The sequence below is a fragment of the Cyclopterus lumpus genome, chromosome 15 (assembly GCF_009769545.1).
Source record: "Cyclopterus lumpus isolate fCycLum1 chromosome 15, fCycLum1.pri, whole genome shotgun sequence".
Taxonomy (NCBI): Eukaryota; Metazoa; Chordata; class Actinopteri; order Perciformes; family Cyclopteridae; genus Cyclopterus; species Cyclopterus lumpus.
In genome coordinates, this window is record NC_046980.1 from 12,425,639 (window position 1) to 12,452,468 (window position 26,830).

The following is a 26,830-nucleotide window of genomic DNA, read 5'->3' on the forward strand; positions in this document are numbered from 1 at the left end:
GCACAGCAGATGTGTTGGCAGGGCGAGAAGCTATCAGAATACATTCAGGGTGTGAACACATTAAGTACACAGAGGTTCACCCTGTCACTCTCAGTGAGAGGTCAGTGACTGCTACATGATTTGTCGGCCTAAATAAAGATGAAAATGCAGTTAATATTTAGAGTTTTGTCCCGAACCATCATGGGAACGTCTCACTAGTACTGATTATTGAAAGAGTCTTCACACATATACATAGATGACTAGATCGACATCAATTGCCTGATGTCACATGAAAAGGTTGTTTCTGACCTCAAACCACCGGGGTCATCTCTAGAAAATATGTGTTGATTCTTCAGAGCATTCAGAGTCGGACTGCTGAGCTCACACATGGTGAAAAGCAGGAAGTTGAATGGCTGTCTGAAATAATTGGTTTTGATAAATTTAAAATATAATATCCAAACAGTTCAACTGTTACAGAGATAGTGCAGAAACAAAGCACAATTAGTTTTAAAAAAAGAAGAAAAAACTAAAAAGAAAGAGCTTCTAAAGAGGTTTGCTTCGTTGTTTGTAATAACCTGGATTTTAATGTTTAAGATGAAGGTTTCAGTGACCTAAAACAAATCCTTTGGCATTATACACTGTTTAAGTTAAAACCAAGAACTCAAACAGTCATAAAAACATCTCAACTCACCTTGACTTTACTGTTATTCATAATGCAAATGTCATGTGAAAACCTCTTATCTATTCTATCAACCTTCCTGCAATCAACATTATTTATTGACAACCATACATTTTTGTTTTAAATATACAATATTTTTTAACTGTCCTTTGCCTATAAGCTATAACACTTTTAATCCAGAATACTTTTTAGTTGTTCAAGTATAAACATCACCAGGCAGCAGTGATGCTGTATCTGCTTTGAATTCATAAACATACAGTTAAGAAGAGTGTTATTACTAAAAGTAAACATGAAGAGATTAGAGCTCATCAGCCCACACAAGACTCCACACTGTGTCAAACTCAGTGTATAAAGCTCATAGCTGGGTGTTGTCTATAAAACAAATAAGTACTGTATATACAATAGACAATAAGAATAAACTGAATTAAAAGTAAATGTATTCTAGGAGATAAGTATCCTAATGATATAATTTGCCTTTAGAAAATAGAAGAAAAAAAAACATTTTCATGCAAAAAATATATACCTGGGATTTAGATAAACTCTTGTAACACAACATACCAAAAATATATATTAAAAACTGTCTCTGATTAGCCCACATGTAGGTGATACCACAGTTACAGATAAAGAGGACTGGAGAGAAAAGCTGAACTCACTCCAATAAATGAAACCTGCTTGGTACTAAATCTAATGGTTCCTGGTAAAAAAAAACCCACATCATCATCAGTTTCCTCTTCGAATAAGTGCTGATATTAACTCATGATGAGTATGCATGTTGTTTTACTCGAGGTGTGTGCTGTTGGTAAGTTAAGAGTGTTACTCTTTTCAGTGACCGGGTTTGTTTATTGGTACCAGGGGGTCTTACGCACCCAGCGAAGGGTGCATCCTGAATCTGTGCGGATCTTGATTGAGGCTGCTTCTGCTTCTCTGACGGTCTCCTTCACTGACTGCATCAGATTCTGGGCGTTATGGACCAACATCTCTGTGGCCTGGTCAGGGAAACATTTAGAAGTGAAGCATTTAGGCATAAAATAACAAGATGGGGGGGACAAACTGAAAACAAGTTATCAGTTATTCAGCAGTGGTGGAAAGAAACTCAATACATTTACTCAACTGCTGTACTCTGGTACTTTATATGTCTACTTCACTACAATTCAGAGGGATGTACACATTAATGCAGCACTAATTATCTTCCAATTGATCCAATCCATGTTGTCTTGCATAATATTGGTTCTAATGAGTAATGCGGTGCTGTATGCAGTCTTAAAATGGTGGAATTAACAATTGCTGGTATTGAAGTGATTCTTGGTGTCATGTGCAACTTTGTTACCTGCTCCGACTCCTCTTCACTAATGTTTGTTCGTCCCAGCATTGTCGCTTTGACAGTCGAGAGGATCTTCAGCTGAGTACTTATGGTAGGGATTCGTTCACACACCTTTGGAAGGAGAACAAACGTGAAAATAATTTTCTGTGCAAGACATAAAGGGCTTTTCAGCATGTGTCTGTGTGAGTATTTCCTTACCTGCAGCAGGTTAGTTCTGATGCGTCTATCAGTGCACTGCTTGGCCACTTCTTTAGCCAGTCTCGTCACCTCATCTGAGGCCTTGGCGATGTCCTTAGCACACTGAATCATCGCTCGCTTGTTCCCGCTTCCACCACGAACCAGCCGAGACATTTCTGCCATTAGCAGAGCCATCCGCTTGGCTGCTGCTATGATGTCGTTACCCTGTAAGGAGAGTGGAGGGGGTTGAGGAGGAAGCAGGAAGAGCAGGGTACTTGAGAGGAGCATGGCTTTGGATAAGAGATGAGAATGCAATGGAGACATATTGTGAGTTTCCACACATTTTTCTGATAACATTTGACAAAAAATATTGTCAAATAATAAAAGAATGCTGGTCCTTTGTATGAATGAATTTGGATTACAAAAGCAAAACAGGCAGTACGTTAACAAGCAAAAAGATGCATGCAGTGTCAGAGCAAGTTAGCACATATTCTTCATCCCTTGTGAAAGAAGATTATTCTGAATATGATGTAGTTTTGAAGGGAGACAGTGATGAGAACATCAACGTCGACCTGAGGCTAGTACCCATGAGGTGATGTTCACAGTGTTGAAGCGATCAGTACGCACCCAGAGATTAAAAAGCAGAAGCAGGTGATCATAACAGGCAAGCAGGCAGTCTGAACCCAAAAGTCTTTGGGAAACTGTCATCCTTGGCCTCACGGATTGGTGCAACGGGTGACTGACAGAAGTGATAACAGCGAGACAGAGCGCCTGGCTCCTCCTTTCAACCACTTCACCTCCTCATGAACAAAAGGGAGGGAAGCCAGTGCCACTTGTGAAGCCAGTGCCAGTTTATCCACGTGGTGAAACAAACAAATTTGCCATTCCTTTTAGTACAACCTTAGCGTGAGCATAACCGTGTGTCAACCACGTCTGAGTGTGATGCAACCACAGCCACAGCTGGTTGGAGGTTTAGTGGCAGATACAGAGCTTATCGTTTGCACAGACACAGTCAGATAGTAGTCCAAGGGGTGTTTCTTCATCCCGTGGAGACAGAGGTAAATGCACCACACAAGGAGGGTGCATTTACCTCTTTGCATGCGTGGATGCGTGCATGTGTTTGTTCGGGGGTCAAAGAGCTGTATGATCATCCCAGTGACTCAAAACACTCTGAGCCATTAACAAAAGCTCTTTGTGTGGGCACTCATGTGCATGTGTGCGCAGACCTTGCTGGACCACTTGCGCGCCTCCTGGTGGAGAGCCTGGGCAGCTGCTAGCATGGGTTGATTGACAGGCTGGTTGGAGGGCATCATCAGCAGTTCGGGCTCATAGTCATCCTCACCATCAGTAAACTCATCTTCATCATCTACCTCTCTCTCCTCTACTGCCTCCTCATCCTCTGGCTGTGTGGGGTGGGAAAGTGGGGGGTTCTTTGTTGTAGTTGGAGGATCAATTGGGATGGGGAGGAAAGGGCAGGAGGCAAAGAAGAGGGGAGGAAGAAAAAAAGAGGAATATGGAAAAGAAGGGAAGGAGAAAGCCAGGAATGGCAGGAGGGAAGGAAGCATGGGGAAAGGAGGCATTTAGTACAGTATGAGAGGCACTGGATGAAAGAACAGAGGACAGGAGATTTACAGGAGGGAGAAGGAGCGAATACAGGCACTGTGCAGGAGCAGGGAGAAGGGAGGTGAAACTGCACACGCAAGCAAAGATGGGGAAAAAAGAGGAAAGAGAAGCTGGTTTGGGCAGGTAGCAGGTGGATCTCGTGCCTTACTGTGAGGCAGTGGCTGAGTGGAAAGTGTGTAAGGCATTTGCTGACCAGGTCTAACTGTAGCCATAACCAGTGGTTTGTTTTTAGGAGTCTAGCAGTGTGGTGGGAAACTGAGTGTGACCCAAAACCAAAAGCGATAAGGTATATTTTGTCTCTGCTTTCCAAAGACACCTCTGGTGCATATTTCATTAAACAGGTGTGGAAAAACTGCCTGGAAAACTATAGAGGGGAAAACACATAATAGCTTCTCAAAGACAGCAAGAGGACATTATTCCTGGAAAATGACGGGTTTTTTAATGCAGAATAATTTTTCATATATACAGTTATTAGACAGAAAGATACTCGTACACACACATACAGAACACAGACACCAATAATAAGAGTGTATAGAATACAAAGTCTTCTGCAAACATAGTGCGCTTCTTCTCTGGTGGTTGGATTGTCTCTCCACAATGTTTCTATTTTGTGCATGTAAGCGTGTCAGCCATTAACAACCTTACCAGCCAACACCTTGAACAGACGACAGTTTCCCGTTTCCCCTCTGAAATCTCGACTGATCTCCACATTTCAGCATCAACGTGATTTCAGGAAAAACTTGATTTCAGGACATTCACAGAATATGAGAAGGCAATTCAAGTAATATCAACTAATGTGACGTAGGTATATCACTAACCAGCTACCTTATTTTACCCAGAACTGTATGTGTGCTACTGATTTTGAAATGGAACACATTTGATGGGATGAATATGCTAACTGTATATTTATGTGTGTTTGTGTGAACCAACCTTGCTTGACCACTTGCGTGCCTCATCGTGCAGCTGCCTGGCGGCCACCATCATAGGCTCGCTGAGCACCTCTCCAGCCTTCTGCTCTGGGAACTCCTCATCCTTCTCCTCTGGAGGAGGGGGACGAGGCGGGGGCACCTCACCCTCTGGCAAGGGGGGCTTGGGTGGAGCCTGCTCATCACTAACCTGGGAATCACGCACATAGACCCACATACTGTATGTTACCATACATACTGTATGTAATACAGAACACAGGGGGTTGTGTCACACAGGGGCTTTAATGTGTCGACAAGCAGAGTTTTGCTGACGTCTCTGGTTGAAGGTTTCAGGCCTGTTTTACCTCTGATGACATAACAAATGTGCTCTGTTACACCTTTAAACACACCCAACAGGGAGCTCACAGTGTCATGGAGTACAGCTGGACATCTCTGCAGCAAGGTGAGGAGTTTCTTTCCCCCTTTAGATTTTAGAAACATCAGGGAGTCTAACAACATCCCAGAGGGCCTTAACAGCTGGACCAGCGTGATGAGCAGTTAAACCACTGGAAGTCAGCAAAGATATGATTTCTAGTTGGTACTAAATTAGGCTTTGAATATGCAATATCATTTTGGTTTTGGTATAAACTTCAAAGCTACTCTGTTCATCCCAATATTCCCTTTGATGCCTTTCATACATCTGGTTGCTGAAATATATTTTATCCTGACAGTATATAAAATCCACAATACCTATATTACAATAAAAAACCCTGATTAACTGGTTTTAAAGTATTTTTTAAAGTATTTAAATTAAAAGCGTAATACTCAAAGACTGTGGGTTTCATTTGATCAGATTTGAATAACACTGTACACACAACTGTCATTAGATTTAGATCCAAATGTGTTTTATTCCTGGTAGGAAAGTTCACTATGTATAAAAGGAAATATGTGTGTTTGAATGCGCTTACATGGAGCTGGTCCAGGTCAGGTGGTGGAGGAGGAAAGTCAGGCTCCTGAGGTTGGAAGGCTTCTCTAACTTTGCCGACTGCAGCCAGGATCCTCAGACATGAGTCCAAATAGGCCTTTTGCAGAGCTGTGGAGGGGAAAAAGAGATACTAAACTTATCATATCTGTTTCATACAGTATCTTGAACATGTGTTTGTGCTGTGTATTCATGTACCGTTGTCCTGTATGTTTCCAGCCACTGCTTTGGCATCCATCACCATGGGTGAGATGGTGTGGGAGAGGAGGTCTGATGCATTTTTCACTGTGTCTCTGAACCGCGGATCCTCAGAGTTCTCCACTTCCCTCTTAGCCACCAACAGGACCCGATTAGCTCGTCTTGCTATGCTCGTTGCCCCGGCAACAAGCATTTGAGGCTGAACGTTTGCCATGGCAACTCGGCACTTGTCGATGTCTTTCTTTATAGCCTCCTCAGAGGCATCTAACAGAGATTTGGTGTTGATGGCTTCATCCACCAGACCTGAGTCACACACACACACACACACACACACACACACACACACACACACACACACACACACACACACACACACACACACGCATCTCATATCTCATTTGCCGTTTGTTCATGTAGTTTGGGATGTATTTGTTGCAACCTGCTGTAACACTACAACTGCTTGGAAATGTAAAATGGTTCATATCTTAAGTAACATAAGAACTGTTAAGAAAATGCTCACCAGTGAGTTTCTCCACATTGTCAATCCACTGGTTTTTCATGGTGTCAAAGTGCTCGTATGCTGCTTTATTTCCAGGATTCTTCAACAAGATCCGAGCAGCAGAGGTCACCTGGACATCAACGAACATGTCAGATTGTGTGTGACAGACTCTAATAGCTACATGTTTTAAATCATTGTATGCAACTGTGTAAATCAGGGACACTGAAACAAACATTAGCACCTGTGGTGTGAGCTCCCTGGCATGTTTCACAGCAGCATGTATCCCCTCTACTGTACTTTTATTGGCCGCTCCCACGGCAGCAGCCTTCTCTGCAGTCGCCCCCAGCCGACCTCCGTGGGCCTCGAAGTTCCCTGCACGCTCTTCAAATACCTACAACAAAATGAATACTGGTTTAGTCAGACTGCAGTCACACACCAACACACACACACACACACACACGGATGGCGCAAATTCAGCACAGATTTTTGTACATTACTGACCTCCCCTCTGTTGGGGGTGTCAGGTGGAGCAGTTGCAGCCACAGCTAGCAGTTTGATAGGGGTAGTGGTGTCACTGAAAACGTCAGATACTTCCTGGGTCATCACCTCCTGCATGTGCTGCCTCAGGTCCTTGTAGAAGCAGAGAGTGTTATCAGTCCACCAGGTGGAGCTCTGCACCAACGCTTTAAATATTACAACATATGCGTCATATATACAACACAAGAGTTTTGTATGGATGCAACATTTCATCAAATGGATTTATTCTAGATGTCTTGTGCATTAATTTCTTCAAAATTCCCCCAAAACTTGACACAGTTTGACATATTTTTTATAATAAGAAATGTTATGATCTTCCCTCAAAATGCTGTTTAGCTGCACAGCACAAGTTGGTAATGACAGTGGAGTGATTCATTCATAAATGAATGTGTGCGTTTGTGAGGTCGTTGAGCTACCTTTAGGCTATCCTGCAGTCGTGCGGCTGTAGCTCGTGCATGAGGGGCCTCAGCCTCGCCCCTGCCGGCCATGTCTGCCAAAGATGTCATAAGAGCCTCTGTTCGGTCGCAGCGTCCAATCAAATCCTGCCGATACGGGCCTAACAGGCCTCCTGCTAGCCTCCTCCCTTCTCCAACCATTCCTCTGATTGCTGCCTGACCTGGGGAGAGAAACAGGGCACATCACATCTGGACAGACAATGTCTCCTCTGTCTTCTATAAAAACCCAGATACAACAATTACAAGTCCTTATTTAGACATGACACGTCTTTTGAATTGGTTGGTATCATCAAGCAATAGAATGCAATGGGTGATAAATGACTGTTGTTCATATATCTTTGCTTGTAAATTATTGAAGTGGTCATAAAGTTCATAGTGTTTTGATTATATCCTCTAAGAAAGCATAACATGGACAGGTACCTGTGTTCCACTGTAGTATTTCACACTCTGCTCCCAAAGGGAAGCGTGGGAGGAAATAGGAAACAATCAAATGACAGAGCAGGGATACAGCAACAGGCATCAAACAAAGCATTACGAACAATTTAGTGCTTCCTAAATGACTAAGTAAGTGAAGTAAGTCATTCAGTGATCCACTGAGGGTGTTTAAGGAACTTGCATCAGTCACCAGCACAGTCATGTCTAGACTACATTCATAAATGTTGAAATTAACAGTTGAATATTGAAAATGAGACACTTTGCGTCCTCCTCATGGACCACAAACATCTCACATTGTTCAGGAGTCTTGGCTGGGTGCTGCTTTGAGCAATTTCACACACTCTCCATCATCGACACAGGCTGACAAAAGGTGTAAAAGGTCAGAGCGTTTATTTTTAAACTACTAGATCACCCCTCCTGAGAGCCGTCATCCAACCCCTCTCACCTACTCCTCTGTCGTCCACTCCAGGGTTGTTCACCCAGCTGAGGGCCTGCTCCATCTTGCCCTCCAAAGTCACGGCAGGTTTTGTTGGTCTCATGTTGGCCACGGCCCGGTTGGTTTTGGACTGCAGGGTCAACAGCGCGGACCCAATCTGCTTGGCCAATGCACGGGATTCTGGGCTGTCACCTTTACCCCTGAGGCGGAGATTGATAGAGATATGATTTGAGAAGGGACCAAAAAGGTGTAAAAGTCATGTAGTGCACAAATTAAATACAGACTTCAAACCCACCAAATGTCTCACCACACCTCTGTTAGACACCACCTTAAAAGGAAATACTGTCAAAGGCTGAGGCCATTTTGTCATCTGCTTTTGTCCACTTTAAGTAAAAATAAAAAGTTTCTATTACTGGTTTGTACGAAGGGCATTAGCATTTTTCACAGACATAAAGGTACAAGTTCAGTTCAAGGCAATATATAGTTTTTTTAACAAGGCCAACAGAATAACTAATTATCTATACATAATATACTATATATAGTAATATTTTGTTTTCAGAGTAGTCAGTCCTTATAAGACCACACATTGTTTATAAATTTAAATAGCAAGATGCTATAAAAGTACTATCTTTCCTGGACAAGATGTGATTATGTATGAGTATCTTTAAAATCTTCCTGTCTCACATTTTTCGAAATTAAAACTTCAGATCCACAGCTGGACCATTTGATTTACTTTGTCATATCTCTGGTTTCCTTTTATGGTCAATACAAGCAGTGGAAGTGGAGTACAGAGAATGTATTCAAATTGGTCGCTCATCTCGTCGTGAGTTACTGAACTACAAAACCATTTAATGAATTAATTGCTCTCAACCCAATGAACTGGCCATCAGATTGCATATGAAAACGATGTTAAATATGTTATTCAGTGGTATGAACCTTGAGTGGTATTTTCCTTTAAGGCCTACTAAGTTTTTGATCGTCAAACTGTTACTGACCCTCCACATTTGAACCATAGCCCCATTTCTTCCACAACATATTCAAACAGAAACCTTACTGATGCCCAGGGTTGACAGGCAACAGCATATTTTCCAAGCAGGCATAATATGCCACCTATTGATGGCATGATGCTGCAGTTTGATCCTAGAAAAAGAGGGTCTAAGAATTACATAAAGTCACAAAACGTTGGTCATGCATGTGTCCATGGAAGGAAAGCTTACTGTCTGCGTAGCTCCACAAGTCTGGCAGTGAGGCCTGCGATCTCACTGATGGAGCGCAGGATGTCATCCCTCTCTTTGGGGTCTTCACATAGATCAGCGATGCGCTTGGCCTCTGCTAGTAGCGCTCTGATGTTCTCCTCTCCCTCAGGACCACCATTAGGATTAGCCAGCCAGGTCTAAAAATGCACATATATGGTTTAATTCTAATCTGATCTGAATCTATATATGCAAGGATGGGAAAAGTTCACTAACATTGTATATTTAGCAGTTGCTCTTAATCACATTAGCTTATAACTTAAATTATTTACAGAAAAGAACAATCAAATAGAAGAAAAGAGACAGCGATAGTATAAGCATAATGCAGAGAGGAAGTGTCATTCACTGGGGAGAAGGTTAACATGAACTACTGTGTTGTTTTATCCGACCTGCGCAGCGTCCAGCCTCCTGGCGATGGCCTGCTTGGCATTGATTAGAGCCTCCAGTCTGCGAGCAGCACTGTCCACTTTACCAAACAACAAGTCTAAGCCCTGTGAGCACTGGCCGGCACGCTGCACACAGCCCGGGGTCGGACCCTGGCCTCTGTCATAAATGAGAAACACACAGCATGGCACACAAGATGACAAAAATATATGAACACAGGGAAATAAAGAAAACAGATTAACTCACGTTCTCTCATACAAACACACTACCTGGCTCGTAGATCAGCAATCTGGTCAGTCATTATTCCCAGAGCCTTACTGGTTGCCAGAATATCTTTCCTTTCCTTCCCAGCACACAGCTCTCCCACCTTACCAGCTTCATCCAGTATCACACGCAGGGCCACCTCACCGGGGTCTCCTGGGAACAACGCCACGCCACAGGGTCACATTGTGGAATAACATCTAAAAAGCTGATTGAGTGTTTCAGCAGTTTTACCAGTTACCTGGTTGTCCATGGAGGTCTTTGAGCCAGCCTTTAGCTTGTGCCATCTTTGACTCAATCAAAGCCAGACATCTCTTCAAAGCCTCCATATCCTGAGGGAATGAGAAAATGCAGCATTGTGTATCGCTCTATCAAAACAGCAGTGGGTATTAAATTATAAGGTACCGCTTTACTTCATGGCATACTGTAAATAAAGAATTGCCAGTGATGACTGAAGTAGTAATTTAAAAAAAGAAAACAGCTGGGCACTGTAATTTTTAGCAAAGGTTACTCAAGTCAGTATTTACAGCAGATTGATTCAACATAAATTACAATGCTGGTGATCAGCTTTCATGTTTATACTTCAACAGGCGTTGGCTACACAAGCAATACTTGTTAGTGGGAACATTTTAGTGTTGGTTTTGATCTTTTTGAGGGATTTGTCGACAATAAGATGAATATGAAATATTACCAGCTTTTCCCTTTAAACAAAAAATCCCAGAAAAGTGCAATTATTGATGATTTACAAACATTAATAGCTGCAAACGTTGTACACTTTGCATGTATGTTACTTAATCTTTAATAAATGAGAAGCTGTTGCGTTGCAGCCATATATATCTACTAAACGTAGGGTTCTCAAACTGGCAACCCAAAAGTTACTTTTATTAATGTGTTTTATCTGTAAAGCATGATTTAATAAGATATAATGATTTAATAACTGTGAATAGAGTCATTATTTACTCTTTATGTTGCATTTAGAAATAATAATTACATGTGCAAAAAGGGTAAAACAAGGCTTTTAACGAGGGATAACCACAAACTCTTTGCTATATAACAGATGGAGAGAAAACTACATTTTTCCATCTCAGAGGAGAATGAGCCGCTTAAGTGGAAGCGTTCAATACACCTCATCTATTATGGATGTGTCTGGACACCAACCAGTGTATTTCTATAATTCATAACCTGACTGGAGGACAGTCATCGTGTGCCGGTGGATCTCCCACACAGTAAGTGCTTATCACAGCTAATACACAGAGAATGCGGTATGTTCACAGCAAACACACACACACGAAACACAAACAGACATATCATTGTCTGAGGTAGCTGTGTGCCAAGATGCATGCAGGGTTACAGGTTAGACTAGTGAAACAGATCTTAACTTTACCAGTAAAGCATCTGGTGATACAGTCTCCAACTAGTGTGGCCAAAGAAACATTTCCATAAGAGTATACTCTCATCTCATCGAGCACACAGTAAACATTAGCAGCACAAGGATGAAAATACCATGATTGAACATAGATTGAACTTCTGGAGCTGGTATTGTTAAAAAATAAACAAGTTATTTAGCTTAAAACTGAAATAACTGTCATCTGTTTCAAGTCATTTGACTCAAATGGACACCATTGAGACAAACAGATGGATATATAACAATATTGTGACAATATAGATCACTTCAGCTAACAGTCAGTGGACCAAAACACATAAGACACTGGTAGATATGTAAGCATGAGGACATTGCTTCCTTCACTCTCTCACACAGACACTCTTGCATGCTGGAAACTGCAGAGGGGAAACAGGCTTACCTTCTACAGGGAGGAAAAGAATGGAGGAGGAAGGTAAAGAAAGAAAAGAAAAAGAAAAACCAGGAGTTATACTATCCAGCAAAAAGAAAAAAGTGGAGACAGAAAGTAAAGAGTGAATTTTTCTGGGAGATGCTCTCTGCAGCACTGAGGGAAGTGTGGATCGAGTGTGTGGCTATGTGCAAACAGGCCCTCCGAAGTAAAAGTGATTATCTGATTTAAGTATGTGGGAATTTTAAAAGTTGTTTTGGGAGTTTAGAGTATAAAATGAAGAACATCTGAGTTCAAATGCGCAACATAGCTCATACTTTATTGGCCCAGGCGTCTTCATCCCACGTGGTGAGCTGTAAGACTCTTATGATCTCGTTGATTTCAGCGCTCATCTTTTCAAAGATAAACCTTCGGTTCCTCTCTGCCTCCTCAACGCCGGCACCTCGACTGCTCTTGGTTGCGACAAAAATCTTTATAGCTGAGGACAGAAACACGAGTACGTACGATTACAGTCTTACAAAGCCATTTATTTATTACTATCACTAATAGTAGTGTAGTATATAAAAAAGACGGTGCGACAAAACCTCAAAAGAAACTGTGAAAAGATATTTAACAAACAAAAACTTTATTGCTCAGTTGTGGACAGCAGAAACAACCTTTTATCACCTTTAAATTGATATGGAAAACTTGTGAGCAAACAGTTGCTTATTAGTACATCCAGCAGATACAAAGCAACATTATCAATTGTTTGGATTGGTGCTTCTGGCCACTCGACGAATACAAGTCCAATATTAACCTTCCTTGTAGCTCCTTTTTTGGTCTCCACTGTCTGATTAGTGAAATATCTGACTTATTAGCTGCTAAATACTCCACTATGTTCACCATTAGGTTGCTAACTTAGTCTCTCTGGGGATGAATGTGTACAGTGGATTTGTCAGCGCTTTAAAAAAAAAAAACCAAAACAGTAAAGATGTGTACTGGAAAACAAAAACAATGAGCTAAGCAATGCTAAACAACTCCATAGAGTGAGCTGCAGAGTCAAGTGTTACTTATCTGGGGGTTCATCACTAACCAGTAAATAATGATATAGATATATAATATATATTTAACATAAAACAATTGATGCAAGATTGATGCCAGATCTGAGATTGGGAGCCTTTCTATTGCCTCTTGATGGGTTTCAACATGGCGGCAGCGAGCTGGCGTCTAACGGTTCTAACAGTTGGTTGGTGATCTTGTAAGACCAAACTATGGGTCCATTGTTTTGACATTACAGCTGTAACAGTGTTTCTCTTTTTTACTGGTGCAGTATAACGTATGAGAGACGCTAGCAGAGGAGCTAGTGGGCGACGTGTGTGCAGTCAGTCTGGCATCCCAGCAGCTAATGACTGCAATTATCAGCGTTGCTATAACGACGATTGGATGCTTAGTGACCTGTGCACCTACCTGATATAAGAACAGGCAGCAGCTCTTTGACAGTGTTCATGGAGTTGACAAGCATTTGTCTGTGTTCTTGGTGCGTCAGCTCCTGCTGCCTCTCCTCAATCATCTTTGACATTTTAGTCATCCCTGAGGAAAAGAACAACACATGGGGAGAAGTGATTTTCCTGTGAAATTTAGAGGTTACGAAGCTCAAGCCAACCAGCAGGTAGAATGCAACGAATCGTTGTGACCTTGGGTTTGTTAGCGTGAGCATCACAGTTATTAACTGCACTCGAACAATCGGAGGCCGAGGGCTTCCTCCAGCGTATTCACCAACTCTAACACATCCAAACAGATCATTACTTTACGGATGTCTGATCTCGTATAATGACAGCATCAGTCAAGTGTGAGAAAGCCTTGGCATCAAATTTCCTCCAGCTCATTATGCCACAGTGCTCTGACAACACAATTGACCTTTTACCTCTGATGATTAATATCCTGTTTATGGTCCTGCTCTCATAGTGAAAGGACTGTGATCCTTAATTAATCACTGCATCTTCACAGGACCAGTCGGTAGTCAATTACATTTTTCTTTAACAAGAGAATAGTCTAACAAAGGTTGCTAATAATAATAATAATAATCCATTTAATTTATATAGCACTTTTTGAAGGTACTCAAAGACACTTTACATGTTACATTCATACACCGTAGACACAGCTACGGGGAGCAATTCAGAGTTAAGTGTCTTCCTCAAGGACACATCGACTAGCCGGGGATCGACCGATCCTCTGATTGAAAGATGGACCTGCTAACCACTATAATGCACTAATAATGATTTTGTTTTTGGTGGCCTTTGTATAAGAGCACCACAAATGCCAAATAGTGTGATGCATTTGTAATAACAGTATTGAACTATACAGTTTGAGTTTACTGAATGTATGAGGATTTTGACAGAGATTCAGTTGCTCATAAGATTCCAATTCCTTGATGCATTTGCTACTGATGTTAACAAATAGCTTAATGAAGTTGTCCTCACATATGTGTGTAACCAGAACAGGGCTGCAACTAACCTTTACCTTCCCTATCAATTAAACTGCTGATTATTCGCTTAATTACTTAATGTATCATTTGGTCTACGAATTGCCAGAACATTTAGAAAATTGTCCCTCACAAGTCCATCATTTTCAAATTGCTTGTTCTGTCCGACCGAGAGTATAAAGATATTCAGTTAACTGTCTCATAAAACAAATAAAATCTGCAACTTGATCAACTTATTGATTTATTCACTTCTGAAATTGACAGTTCCCCTGCTGAAGCTGGTATGCTTCCTTAAAATAGACATTTTTGTTTGAAAATGTTTGTGAAAGCTGTAAAAATCTCTTTATTATTAGAATTGTTATAGCAGGGGTACCTTGTAACTTGACCTGTTTGATTCTGGCTGAAGACATTTGTTGCTCGTCCCTCTCTCCCTCGTACTTCCACACTTATTCTGCTATCGCATATTGCAAGAAGGCCTAAATGCCCAGGAATAATCGTTCAATATTATTTTGTTGATGTGGGCTCTTTTAATAGCTACTGAGTGATTCTCAGTTTTAGTCAAACCACATGAAACTTTTAAAAAAAAAGTGTCATTTAACAAACCACAACTGCGTTGTCCAATTAAGTAGTAGCTTTAAGTAAAAAAAAAAAAGAAAGCTCCTGCTGACCTGGTCCCAGGTTCTTGGTGTAAGTGATAAGGTCCTCCATGGTCTCCACCACCTCAGCTACTGCAAGGTACTCTAAGATACCTTTACACACACGAATGATCTTACGCACCTAAGAGACAACACAGACATAATCACAAGCAGATAATGTATTGCTTTTCTAAGACAGTATTGAAGTTATTCTGTTCTTTGTATGGTGGCTGTATGTGTGTGTGTGTGTGTGTGTGTGTGCGTGTGTGTGCGTGTGCGTGTGTGTGTGCGTGTGTGTATAGTCTTGTGATGAATGTCTTGTGACTTTGATAAGTTGCTCTTTAAAAATGAGGCTATAGTGATGAGACATGGTGAGCAGTATCACGTGCCCAATGTGATTCCACTTATCACACACACACACACACACACACACACACCATGCAGGCTGGTATACCATATCCTCACACACAAACACACATCCTGAGTTATGACAGAGGGAAGTCATTTGATCTCAGTGATTAGATCTGGCTTCGTTTGAGACTCCATTAAAGACTTGCTATAAGCTGAGTTCCTCCTTCCTCTGTGCAGCTATATAAAGCTTTATTTCCCTGAAAGATACCACACCTCTGAAGCAAGAGTGATTCTCATGTCACACATGATATCAGGAGGCAAACACACGCACACACACACACACACACACACACACACACACACACACACACACACACACACACACACATTCACACACACACACACACACATACACACCTCTGCTTCATCAAAGGTAAGGAGCAGGTCGGATGTTCCAGACAGTATCCCTCTGGATCCATCGATCAGGTAATCTCGTGCAGGAACAGAGTATGGATCTGCCTTTAGCATTTGAGCTGCCTGGACGAGCTTAGAGCTCGAATTCTCCACCCTGAAAATACACAGCTGGCTTAAGACAAGCAGCATAAATACATTTACGAATCACAGGAATGTATCTCTTTGTAAACCAAATAGATTAGATCGAATTTCTAGAAAAGAAAGCCATCTGCCACTCTCATAAATAAGCTGCTCTTCTGGTAACCAGAGATGGTTATAAGGACACACATAGGGAAGAGCACCAACTTTGGAGAGATTTTTCTGTTAAGTTCTGCATTTTAAAGTTTGTTTCTTCCATATAAAGAGATGCAAAGCTTTGGATGTAATTAAATCTGGGACTCAGAGTGTGTTTGCAATAATGTATCCTTTAATTCAGTTAAATCTGCCAATTTCTCCTTAACAATACTAGAGTAGTGAATGTTAACTCAAATTGCCTATTCCTTGGAGATCAATAATTAGCTTAAACTGAAGATGGATTTGAAGAGGACTTGAATAAAGCCATGTTCCTCCTCTTTCTGACCCCCCATTGGTCAGGGTATCCATGGCTGCTGGTTCATCTAAATTTAGGCTGGTTCACATTCCCGCACGCCCCTTTCTAAGCCCTGTGAGTGAGATTTATGATGTAGCCCCATACATGTGCAAGTGGGCCTGAGAGAGCAGTATGTGGATCTAGACCTCTTTTTGTATTGTGCAAATTGAAAAACAAGCAACAACAAGAAGGAAATTAGGACAAACTGGAAAATGATTATATAAAATGCGCAGTAAAGGCATACAGACACAAACAAATGCAACACACACAGGCAAGCAAACACAGCCAGATGTCAAAGTTGCAAGTTGATGAGTGGCAGCTCTCAGAGTTCATCTACACATGACATCTATTGCTTCTGTCCATCCGGGGAGAGGGATCCTCCTCTGTTGCTCTCCTGAAGGTTTCTTCCCTTTTTTCCCTGTCAAAGGTTATTTTTGGGGAGTTTTTCCTGATTCGATGTGAGGTCCTGGGACAAGGATGTCGTATGTGTACAGATTGTAAAGCCCTCTGAGGCAAATTTGTAATTTGTGATATTGGGCTATACAAAATAAACTGAATGTCAGGTGGATGCAAGCTGGAGAACAACAAACAGCCTCTCAGCAGTCTGGATTCAGGGAGCAGGAAAGTCGCCCGGGCCTCAGAAGTGGCTCTTTGTTGCAGCTGGGAACGCAGCCACATTTCCCAAAATTAAATAGTTCACTGTCTACTGAGATAAAGTGGAACACTTCCATACTTTTGTCACTGGGTATTTCTGCGAGTGACTGTGGGTGAGAGAGGGACAGAAGGGAGAACTTGTGCTTCAGAGTCAGACTTACTTAATGAACGCAGGAGGCATGTCTCGCTTCATCACCTGGTCCTCGGTGGTTTGAACGGTCTCCTTGCCCACCTTAAACACACATGCACACACAGAGATAGATCATTTATTGTATTATCATTAGCTGCAGCGACACAGGAAACACTATTCATGAGCACTATTAATAGTCTGAGGGGTGAACGGGTGTGTATTAATTCACACCTATTTCAACCCTGCGTGCATATCATATCTTTCAAGCTTCGAGGACAGGCAGCTCGGGCTCTGGTCGCCTCGGACGTCTGTTATTCTACATGAGAGCGGGTCGCGGGAAACGTTTGTGCTGCTCTAGTGGCGGTCTGTACAGTCATCTACAACATCAAAGAGTTTAACAACTTTCCACATGAAATCAGGCACACATTATATTTATGAGCTGGTATATGTATATACTCTCTTTGTACTGAACAAATAGAAGTTATTGATTTTTCTATTAGAGTAGCAAGATTGTTTTACATCCTGTCTGTGCCCCACAATATTTCTTTTCAGAATGCAATTCAAACTAAAAACGTTGTTATTTCAATACGTTAAGGACCTTGAATTAATTGCAGATTTTGGTTGCACACGATGAACATTGTCACTCCACAAATACATAAACAATGTAATACATCTGAGTTTCTATTATGCCGTCAAACATTTCATCATCACTGACATAAAAATCGGTATTTTTGTCTTGCTGTGGTTTTTATTTGTAGAGAGCATTTTCATATTCAGTTTATTGCAAATAAACATGACCAACTCCTGGGTGATTTTAATATGAATACCACATTTTTGGCATGTTTTGTTATAGAAAACACATAAATCACTTGCATACAAACAGAGTCACAGCGGGTAACATGCACACACACACACACACACACACACACACACACATACACACACACACAAACAGGTGACACTGCATACGTCTACTGTAGATGTTCATATGTTGATGCAGCTGGCTGAGAAACCACATGTCTTTTAAATGTTGGCTCTTACACACAAAACACATCCCACACACACTCATACACACACACACACACACACACACACACACACTTGAGATGCAATTACAGTGAGATGATGACATCAGTCTCTTGCTGCTGCATCGATGAAAGTCAGTTAATAGACTTTCTGGCTCCAGAGACTCAAGAGGCAGCCATCACACAACACTGAACCACTTTGCCGTTATAGTCATTTATGCTGCTGTAGACTATTCTTGTCTAAATAAAGCAAGACAAGCAATTTCAGTCAATGCTATTATTTGTACCATAACCCATAAATAATTAATGTTATTATCAGTGACTGTATTCTTGTATTCTTTGTGTAACTTATACAAAATAACACAAAATGACTATTTGAAAGGACCAGTCAAACTCAAGTGTTAAGCATGAATTTTAACTGCACACCAGTAAACCTTTACTCTATAATTCAATATCCAACTACAACGAAGACAGAAGCAACTGAGAGAATTACCTTTTACACATAAATAAGCTAATTTCATCCTTTAGAAATTAAAAGTATACTTTTGCATCCTAATATGGTCACCGTTGCCATCTTTTTCAATGAAAATCTAAATCTGACACGGTATGTCTGGCAGTGTTGTACGAATAAATGTTCACAAACTGCGAAATAATTATACAAATATCTGAAGGACTAAATATAGCTTAGTAAATGTTGTTGTTTACAAACTGCAGGGGGTTTGCCAGCTCTAAACTGTGAGGAGTGCGGCTCGACAAGTAGAGCTCGACCTGATGAAACCGTCTTAAGCAACCCACGAGTCCCATCAGGTGACGGATCAAAGAGCGGTGTAAGCTCCAGAGTTTCCTGTTATCAGGAAAGCTTGGCATCGATTATTCAATACATAATAAATGAGTAGTAAGTGAAGTGGTTTGCTGGACGCACTGACAGTGTGATGTGTGTGTTGTTGTACAACTCGAAAAGTTTGACTGCTTCAGCGGGAAACAGACAGCTGTCAATCAAAGTTGACACAACACAATTCGTCTGAGCTCAGGGGCCTCGGCTCTGATGTGGCTACAGCTCTCTTCACCATATTTCATTGAATCAGTCCAATCAAAGAATGATGGCAGAAGTCATAATTATTTTATTAGATAATGTAATCACGACGTCTGATATTCAGTTAGCTGTTGCATACAGACCCTGCTCTGACTTTCATCATTTAACAAATGTCAAACAAATGTCAAACCAATGTTAACAAATGTCCTTTTAAAGTTCTTATAAAACACAAAGCAACATTACTCATTTGTCATGGTTGTGTCCATCTGAGGGATGTTACTTTTAAATTCATTTTTTTTTTGCTCTATTTTGGTCTCCGGAAAGGAAACATATGAAGGGAATATATGGTTCTTTAGCTAATAAAAGTGTTCACCACTTCTGCTGTTTGGTGTTGAGCGTACAGCTGCCTGCTGAAAACAAAGCTGGTGAGAGTTCTGAGATTGAGCAAGCACTGCGAAAGTTGCATGTTGTAACTCAATGAGCTGAAAGATGCTAAATCACCCTGTGGAGCTGAAAGGAGCGATATAGTTGGGTGATGATTCTCTTAAGGTGACCCTTTTCCCATTACACATTGTTGTTTAATCCATTATTCATACATAAATGTTGGTTAGTGCAGTGTCAAAAACATACCTAAATGACTTATTTGATCCTGAATTCCATCATTGAGCATGATGGAATTAATCAACATTCTGTCATTTAACAAACCAATTTATGATCTCACCATTTAAGCACTTGGGAACACAATTCAGAAAATGGATATAATTCTGTCATATAATATAAAAGCCAGGAGCAGACTGAGAAGTAGATGAGATGTGTGGACACACAGCCGGAAACTAAGACTCAGCCTGAGTCTGCCAATGAACAAGAAAAAATGGCTCATATTTACATGGTAGAGCAGTTGGTGTGTGTGTGTGTGTGTGTGTGTGTGTGTGTGTAGGGGGTTGAAGGTGGGACACTTTCCCTCCCTCACAGGGTGCCGGAGTCAGACTGAAAGTGGCTATTTCTCCCCCTCTCTCCATCCCTCCTCTTCTTTCCTCATTCTGCATCATGCTGTTCGACAATTTCACTCATCGCATCCCTCTTCTCCCTCTCTTTCTCTCTCCACTGTGTGGTTACTTCACTCAACGGTGAATCTATTTATTCCTTTCTCCCCCTCCCCCAAGACATACTCAGGATCTATGTTGACTCCTTCAGTAGCAGATACTTCAACAACAACCACTGAGGCAGCTCTTTGTCATCTGCACAACTTTGGCAAGCTCACGCTTTCAACCAAACAGCATCCTTCATATCTTTAGTCAAATCAGTGTCAACCCCCGCTCCACCTCTGACAGATTGAGACTGACACCATTTTGTGTGTGTGTTTAAGTGTCTCAGTGACCTAGATTTGAAGTACCCCCCACAGCCAGCCCACCCTGGACGGGGTAATTGTATCAGTGTGCAGTGGGACTCTTGTGGGGATAGTGGCATGTTGCTGTATACTGTGTTATATCTTAGCTCAGACTGCGCAAGTGTAGGAATGAATCAGCTTTCTAAAATAAAGCATGTCACCTCAGAAGTATGGGTGTATTTGCATTTAAGGTGTCTTTTACATCTAATTAAGTTTACCTACCCAGCAACCACCCAGTGCTGATTTTACAAGCTCTGTTCTCAAGCACCTTTTATGCTCTCTTTCAACACCTTCTTGTCACCCACTTACTCTCTTTTAACTCTCACTATATCAGTGGACTCGACAAACGGCTTCTTCAACTGTGTATGTTGGCAATTGTATGTTGGCAATTAGCTGTCCTGCTAGACAGAGTGTCTGAGAGCACAGAATAGTAAATGATAGGAAAAGACAGGATCTGAGCAGAGTTATCTGCATGTTTTACTTTACCTCTATTATTATATTTGTATCCCTCCATCCTGAAAGCATTTCCTCTGTCCGAAACCTTACATTGTCCCAGTGTCCTTAGCCCTTATCTCTCCCAGTAGCCTTGCATCTCCATTATCTGAAACCCAGCAACATGCCTGAGGCTGCTATTATCCTCCTTCTGCTCACTGTCTGGATGGATCAACTGAATGGATCAACGTGGACAAGCAGAGAAAGAGAGAGAGATGGGGAGGTGTGCCCGGTAGCAATGGGATATTGCATAAAAGGAGGATTTTCATTAAGATAGGCCCTGCGTGTGAGTTCACACTGTATAGCTGTTTTTATTATCAGTTAATGAGATATTTATCAAAATTATCTTAAGTGTCCTTGCACAGGGAAGCAGCACTTTAATGTGACAACTATTTGAGCAATAAAAGAGCCTTAGTCACTCTAAAATATTTTAAAGGAACAATTTATACAGCAGACTATCCAATCATATATTTACATGCGATGTCTGCAAACCACTGCAAATCACTCTGATTTAGACAAACCACTAAGTGTGTGTGTTTGGGTGAACTGTCCCTTTAAAATGCACTAACAACTTAAATTCAGTATGCATTTGTACTCAAAGGTTTTGCAGTGTAAGTTTTTAATAACGCATTTTATTTGTTTCACACGTATGGATTTTTAAAAATCTGAATATTTGTCTTACTTCAAAACTCTTCTGATGTATTTTTACACATATCACACAATGCATTTAGCCAGCAGTTCAGTTCTTTCCAGACGAGTAATCAAGGTCCCCTGCATCCCACATCATATCAGTTTCAAACATTATTTCAAAAAGGAAGTCGAAGTGAAAACAAGTACAGAGCACTAAGGGGATTTGCTTCAGCAACAATACAAACGTGAATAATGGTGCAGACAAGATGCAACTGCCTAACTGCTCCTCCCAAGTCTACCACACTCCTAACAGCTTTTGTGGCATCCTGTCTGAATAAGTCTGCTCCAGTGTGGGCTGCCACCCTGAGAGATACATTTAGGCTAAAATTAACATGGAACCAACTTCTTTTCATACTCGATAATTTCTCCTGAGTGAGTGAAGCCCGGTGGCCCCGGTATCAATAACAATGACCCCGAGCAGCATTAATGATGTGGCCCATATTGATTTTGACAATCAGATCTTTCAGAAGAAACATTGTTGTCTGACTGAAGCTTGTCTCTTTCTATATAAAATGACAATTTAGACTCAAAGTGACAGAGAAGAAATGAGACAGAGGAGGAGAAATGGGAGCGGTAAAGTGGAGGGGTCGAAGGGAGCGAGGAGAAGAGAGAGAGAACAGGGAGGAAAGTGTGGGAACGAGGGGGAGAGTTGGGAGTCTGATAAATGACCACAGGTTGTATCTATTCGCTATGGGTGTTGATCATACAGTATGAGTGTCAGTATATGGGTGTGAGAGAGAGAGAGAAAGAGAGAGAGAGAGAGAGAGAGAGAGAGAGAGAGAGAGAGAGAGAGCATCCTTTTAATTTAATCAGCACTCTTTTCTTTCGCCCTACAAACTTCATTGAGCTCAGTGGCCACCTGATTACCAAACAGGGCAAAGTTTGACATGCTGCAAAAAAAATGACATATATCTAGTCTGCTGCAGGAGCTCGTGAAACACTATGGGCGTCAGCTGGGTGAGTGGCAGTTTAATTTTAATGGCGAGCAAAGATCAAGATGGGATCTGTCAGCCACAGAGGCTATGTTTTACTGTTCCGAGAGCGGTGCACGACAGTGTGATGACCTCCTGTTGTAATCATGTATGATTGATTAAATGCGAGCAGTCAGACCAGCTACCAGTTTGTCTCCACAAATGCCGATTTGGAAGTTTGGATGATAGGCTAACTGGATGCACACACTTTGACGGCTTTTTGGTGAATTGACGCTCTGGATCAAACTCGGGACTCACCCGTACAAGGTTGCTGACTGCCGCCTGCACCGCGGCCACCGGCACCGTCAGATCTGGGATGGCTTTACCGTCCACCTCCCCCTCCTCGTGCATGATGACCAGGTGGGAGATCTGCTGGGCCACCGGCTCCAGGATACTCTCGATGGTCTTGGTGTGAAACACCGGCATCGTGAACGACTTTTACCGCAGCCCCAATAGAAGAAAGGCGACTGGTCGCTCCAGCACTGAAGATCCCCCCTCTCTCCTCTCCTTCCCTATCCTCTCCTCCCCTCTCCTCTCCGCTCTTCACTGACACCGAGAGGAGGATAAATCCCGAGAGGTCAGTCCAGCCTCTGAGACGAAATCCTCATGCGTCTCTCCTGCCGCCGGTGTGCACACCGTCTCCTCTGGTGAGCACCTCGGTAAAGGCTGGACTCGGACTGTCGGTGTCCTCCGGTGGGAGCGACCCAAATCGTGACAGGAGGAATCACCGCCCTTCGCCCAATCACAGCCCAGGAATACAGCTGCCAAGCGGGTTGGTGTACTGACGCTTTGCCTGCGTGCACACGCACGCTTATACACGTCAAACACGCACACACACACACACGCACACACACGCACACACACACACACACACACACACACACACACACACACACATACACACACACGCACACACACACACACACACACACACACACACACACACACACACACACACACACACACACACACACACAGTGAAAGCGCTTCCCAAATTACGTCATGCATGCCAGTGGCCCCAAAAAGGAAAGTGAAGGGTAATTGTAAGAGATCGTGATTAAAAGATATGGCAGATGATATGCAGAGGAGGGGGCTGTTGGCTGTTGGTTGTTGATAGTTTTGGGAAGCTGCTCTATATGCAGCCTGATAATGGTCCGCTTCACATCCACGAAACCAACCTCTGGAGATGAGATACGGAGCTGCACCTTAATGTTGAAGAAAACTGGTGATGTGTTGTGTTTTAATGAATCTTTAAACCTTCATCTGACATATGATCTATGCTCATTAAAAGGTGGGTCAGGAGTTCATGTCTCCGGGCCTAAATGTCCAGGTCTAAATAAAGACCAAGGATTCAACTTGCAGCTGAAAGAAGGAGCCGTTCAGATCCTGAACTTCACTCACATACACACTCTCTCTCCAACTTCTTTACTTTGACTCTGAGAATAAAGATGGACATACACTGGTTTAACACCTGACAGGTAGCACTTGACATTGTGTTTGCAAGTGAAATAATAATAAACACAAATGGGTGTTTTGTGTGTGTGTGTGTGTGTGTGTGTGTGTGTGTGTGTGTGTGTGTGTGTGGTTGCTGTGTTTTAGTCTCCTCTGATCTGAATCTATGTTGGGGAAACCGGAGACCCCGCAGCAAAAACAGTGGTATGTATACTGCTGAGACCTGGAGACCAACGATTCTTAATCCAAGCAACCTGAGTGAGTGAGTGTGTGTGTGTGTGTGTGTGTGTGTGTGTGTGTGTGTGTGTGTGTGTGTGTGTGTGTATGTGTGTGTGTGTGTGTAATGTGGGTGTAGACAAGCGGCTGCTATCCAAACCAGAGACTGGACACTCTGGTCCACCTGGTTAGAATATACCCTGGAAGTCTCCTCTCATCTCCTCTTCTTTCCTCTCCTCTCCTCTCCTCTCTTCTCCTCTTCCTCAGGAATTGTCCTTAAAGAGGAGTAAGACTCATACTCGCAGCATCTCAAATCCATATATGGTGGAGGAAGAGAAGCAGTAAAGTAAACTGCTCACAGTGAGTAATTGAGGAGGAATAGGACACACTGTGATTGGCTCCAGTAGCACTGTCGTGAACTATCTGTATATGTAGACTTGTCCAAACAGGCTTTGATAGAAAGCATTGCAGCAGGTTGCTTAGAGAGGTTTTGAAGTATGCTTTCAATAATGACGCGATGACCAGATGGATTGTGGTCCCTCGGTGCAACAAAGTGTGATAAAATGATTACATCACAATTCATCTTTCATCTTTTTGTGTTGTCATTGTATATGTATATGCATTGATCGATTGTTTGTCATGACTGGAGCAGCGTTCCTGTGACTTTTTTTTTTTTGGGAGGGGTGTGGGTGATGGAGGAATGGTGTGTTAGACAGAGAGGTGAGAGTCAGTGGACAACTGAACATGTAAACACAGACGTTCCTGGGAATGATAAGTTGTTTTACTAGAGATGACGCTCTGCCTTCTCCTCATAACCATGTTTAGTAGAACTACTCTTATTTGTATAATGATGCATGTTGATACAAACAATATATTATTTATAGCCACACTTTTATTCTTCTTATTGTAGGAGCACCATTTGCTCTTACAATAAGAAGAATACAAGTGTATTGACCTATACCTTGCCTTCGTTACAGCTGATTCTGGGACAGAAACTATGTGCTGCCGGTGTTTGTACACCCAAAATTAGCGCTCGCTATCTTTTGTAATTGTAATTCTGGCAAATTTAGGCGCTTTATGGATTTTTAGCTAATCTATTGTGTGACTGAAGATATATATATAGCATATGTCGATGTCAGCAGTCAGTCTGTTGGTCAGTCCACTCCCAAAAACATTCAGGATAAAACCGTATGACTTTGCTGATCCTCTTCTCTCTAGTCGCTCTTCTTCTATTGCCACTATGAGGCTGACATCTGTGGCTTTGAGGGAAATGTTATTAACAACTATTTGATTGGTTTTCATGAAATTTGAATACACACATTTATGTTCCTTTCACAATGAATTGTGGAAGGGTTTGGTGATCCCTGACTTTTCATCCATTACACCATCATCAGGTAAAGTTGTCCAATATTGTGATTTATGACTAAGTACCTGCCTCATTAATGACATCACCTCAGCTGTGCTTTGTGGTAAACTAAGATGGTGAACAGGGTAAACGTTACTAAAACATAAGCACGTTCCTGATCAACTATCTCTAATCCAGCTCTCTTTTGTCACTCTGTTTTTATCCCAATCATGCTTTATTTGTTATGTGTTTTGCTTTTTAATGCAATCCTGAGCATATCGTTGTATTTAAAAAAGGCATACCTGCTGTATTGATGAACAACATTGTTTATTTATGGTTTAAACTCTTAGTTTCTATCTCTCCATTACAATCTCAGCATAAGAAACAGGAGATAAAATGATTCGTAACATCATTTAGTGTGAGGGGATTCACTGTGAAGGTTTTAAATAATGTTATCTATTTGCAGTACTTTCTGTCCATTAAATGCAAATATAAGCTGGAAGTCAAGTCAGACAAGAAAAACAAGTGAGATTGCGTTCTTATGTGTCAAATGTATCTTTTTAAATTTACATCCCCCTATTCCTTGTCTTTAAAAAGTGTATTTGCTTATGAAGATACTGACTCATTGTTGGAACATAATTTCAGTATGTTTGAGATTACTGAGCAGCCTAAATGTCATTTCTTACCGAACAGTGCCCTCCAGAGTTTGCTTTGTGGACACTTTCACTCAAGGACAAACTGAACTGAATGAGTACACACAAACTGTCGGAGTACCAACTCAGTTGTTTTGGATCTCTACGTTTCTGCAGTTAATTTCACAAGCTACAGTATTCACTTGTTAGACACACATTTAAGTCCACAAGGAGATGCTCTCCACTCTTCATTAGGCATACAGTGTCTACACAAGAACATGTCTGCATGTGTTGAACAGTGTGGGCATGCAAGAGAGAGAGAGACACATTTGGGCCTTGAAGATTCATATGTAATATAAATATTATATTTATTGTAAAACAAGTGCACAACAGCAGGACC

At 41.7% G+C, this 26,830-nt stretch overlaps 1 protein-coding gene across 2 annotated transcripts; it reads right to left on the minus strand.

Annotated features, from left to right (window-relative positions):
* Nucleotides 1–6: 6 nt before the first annotated feature.
* Nucleotides 7–23,483, minus strand: LOC117743952 (vinculin-like). 2 transcript variants are annotated; one of them, XM_034551940.1, is made up of 22 exons: nt 23,044–23,483; nt 17,219–17,289; nt 15,779–15,929; nt 15,044–15,152; nt 13,361–13,483; nt 12,232–12,392; nt 10,366–10,456; nt 10,133–10,280; nt 9,869–10,022; nt 9,444–9,619; nt 8,236–8,426; nt 7,317–7,516; nt 6,865–6,993; nt 6,605–6,754; nt 6,385–6,493; nt 5,865–6,167; nt 5,653–5,777; nt 4,710–4,895; nt 3,383–3,559; nt 2,178–2,381; nt 1,986–2,090; nt 7–1,644 (listed from the first exon to the last, which is right to left on the minus strand). In XM_034551940.1, exons 1-22 carry the CDS (start codon nt 23,209–23,211, stop codon nt 1,498–1,500), a joined length of 3,378 nt encoding a protein of 1,125 aa, XP_034407831.1. In that variant the 5' UTR covers nt 23,212–23,483; the 3' UTR covers nt 7–1,497. The 2 variants fall into 2 exon arrangements, with proteins under 2 accessions (XP_034407831.1, XP_034407830.1); XM_034551939.1 differs by lacking the exon at nt 3,383–3,559.
* Nucleotides 23,484–26,830: the final 3,347 nt, after the last annotated feature.

Coding starts and splice junctions, on each gene's coding strand:
- LOC117743952 (XM_034551940.1), bottom strand. CDS start 23,211: ATGCCGGTGTTTCACACCAAGACCATCGAGAGTATCCTGGAGCCGGTG. Junction 17,290..23,043: donor CAGTCAGCAACCTTGTACGG/GTGAGTCCCGAG, acceptor TGTGTGTTTAAG/GTGGGCAAGGAGACCGTTCA. Junction 10,457..12,231: donor AAGACGCCTGGGCCAATAAA/GTATGAGCTATG, acceptor TCATTCCCTCAG/GATATGGAGGCTTTGAAGAG.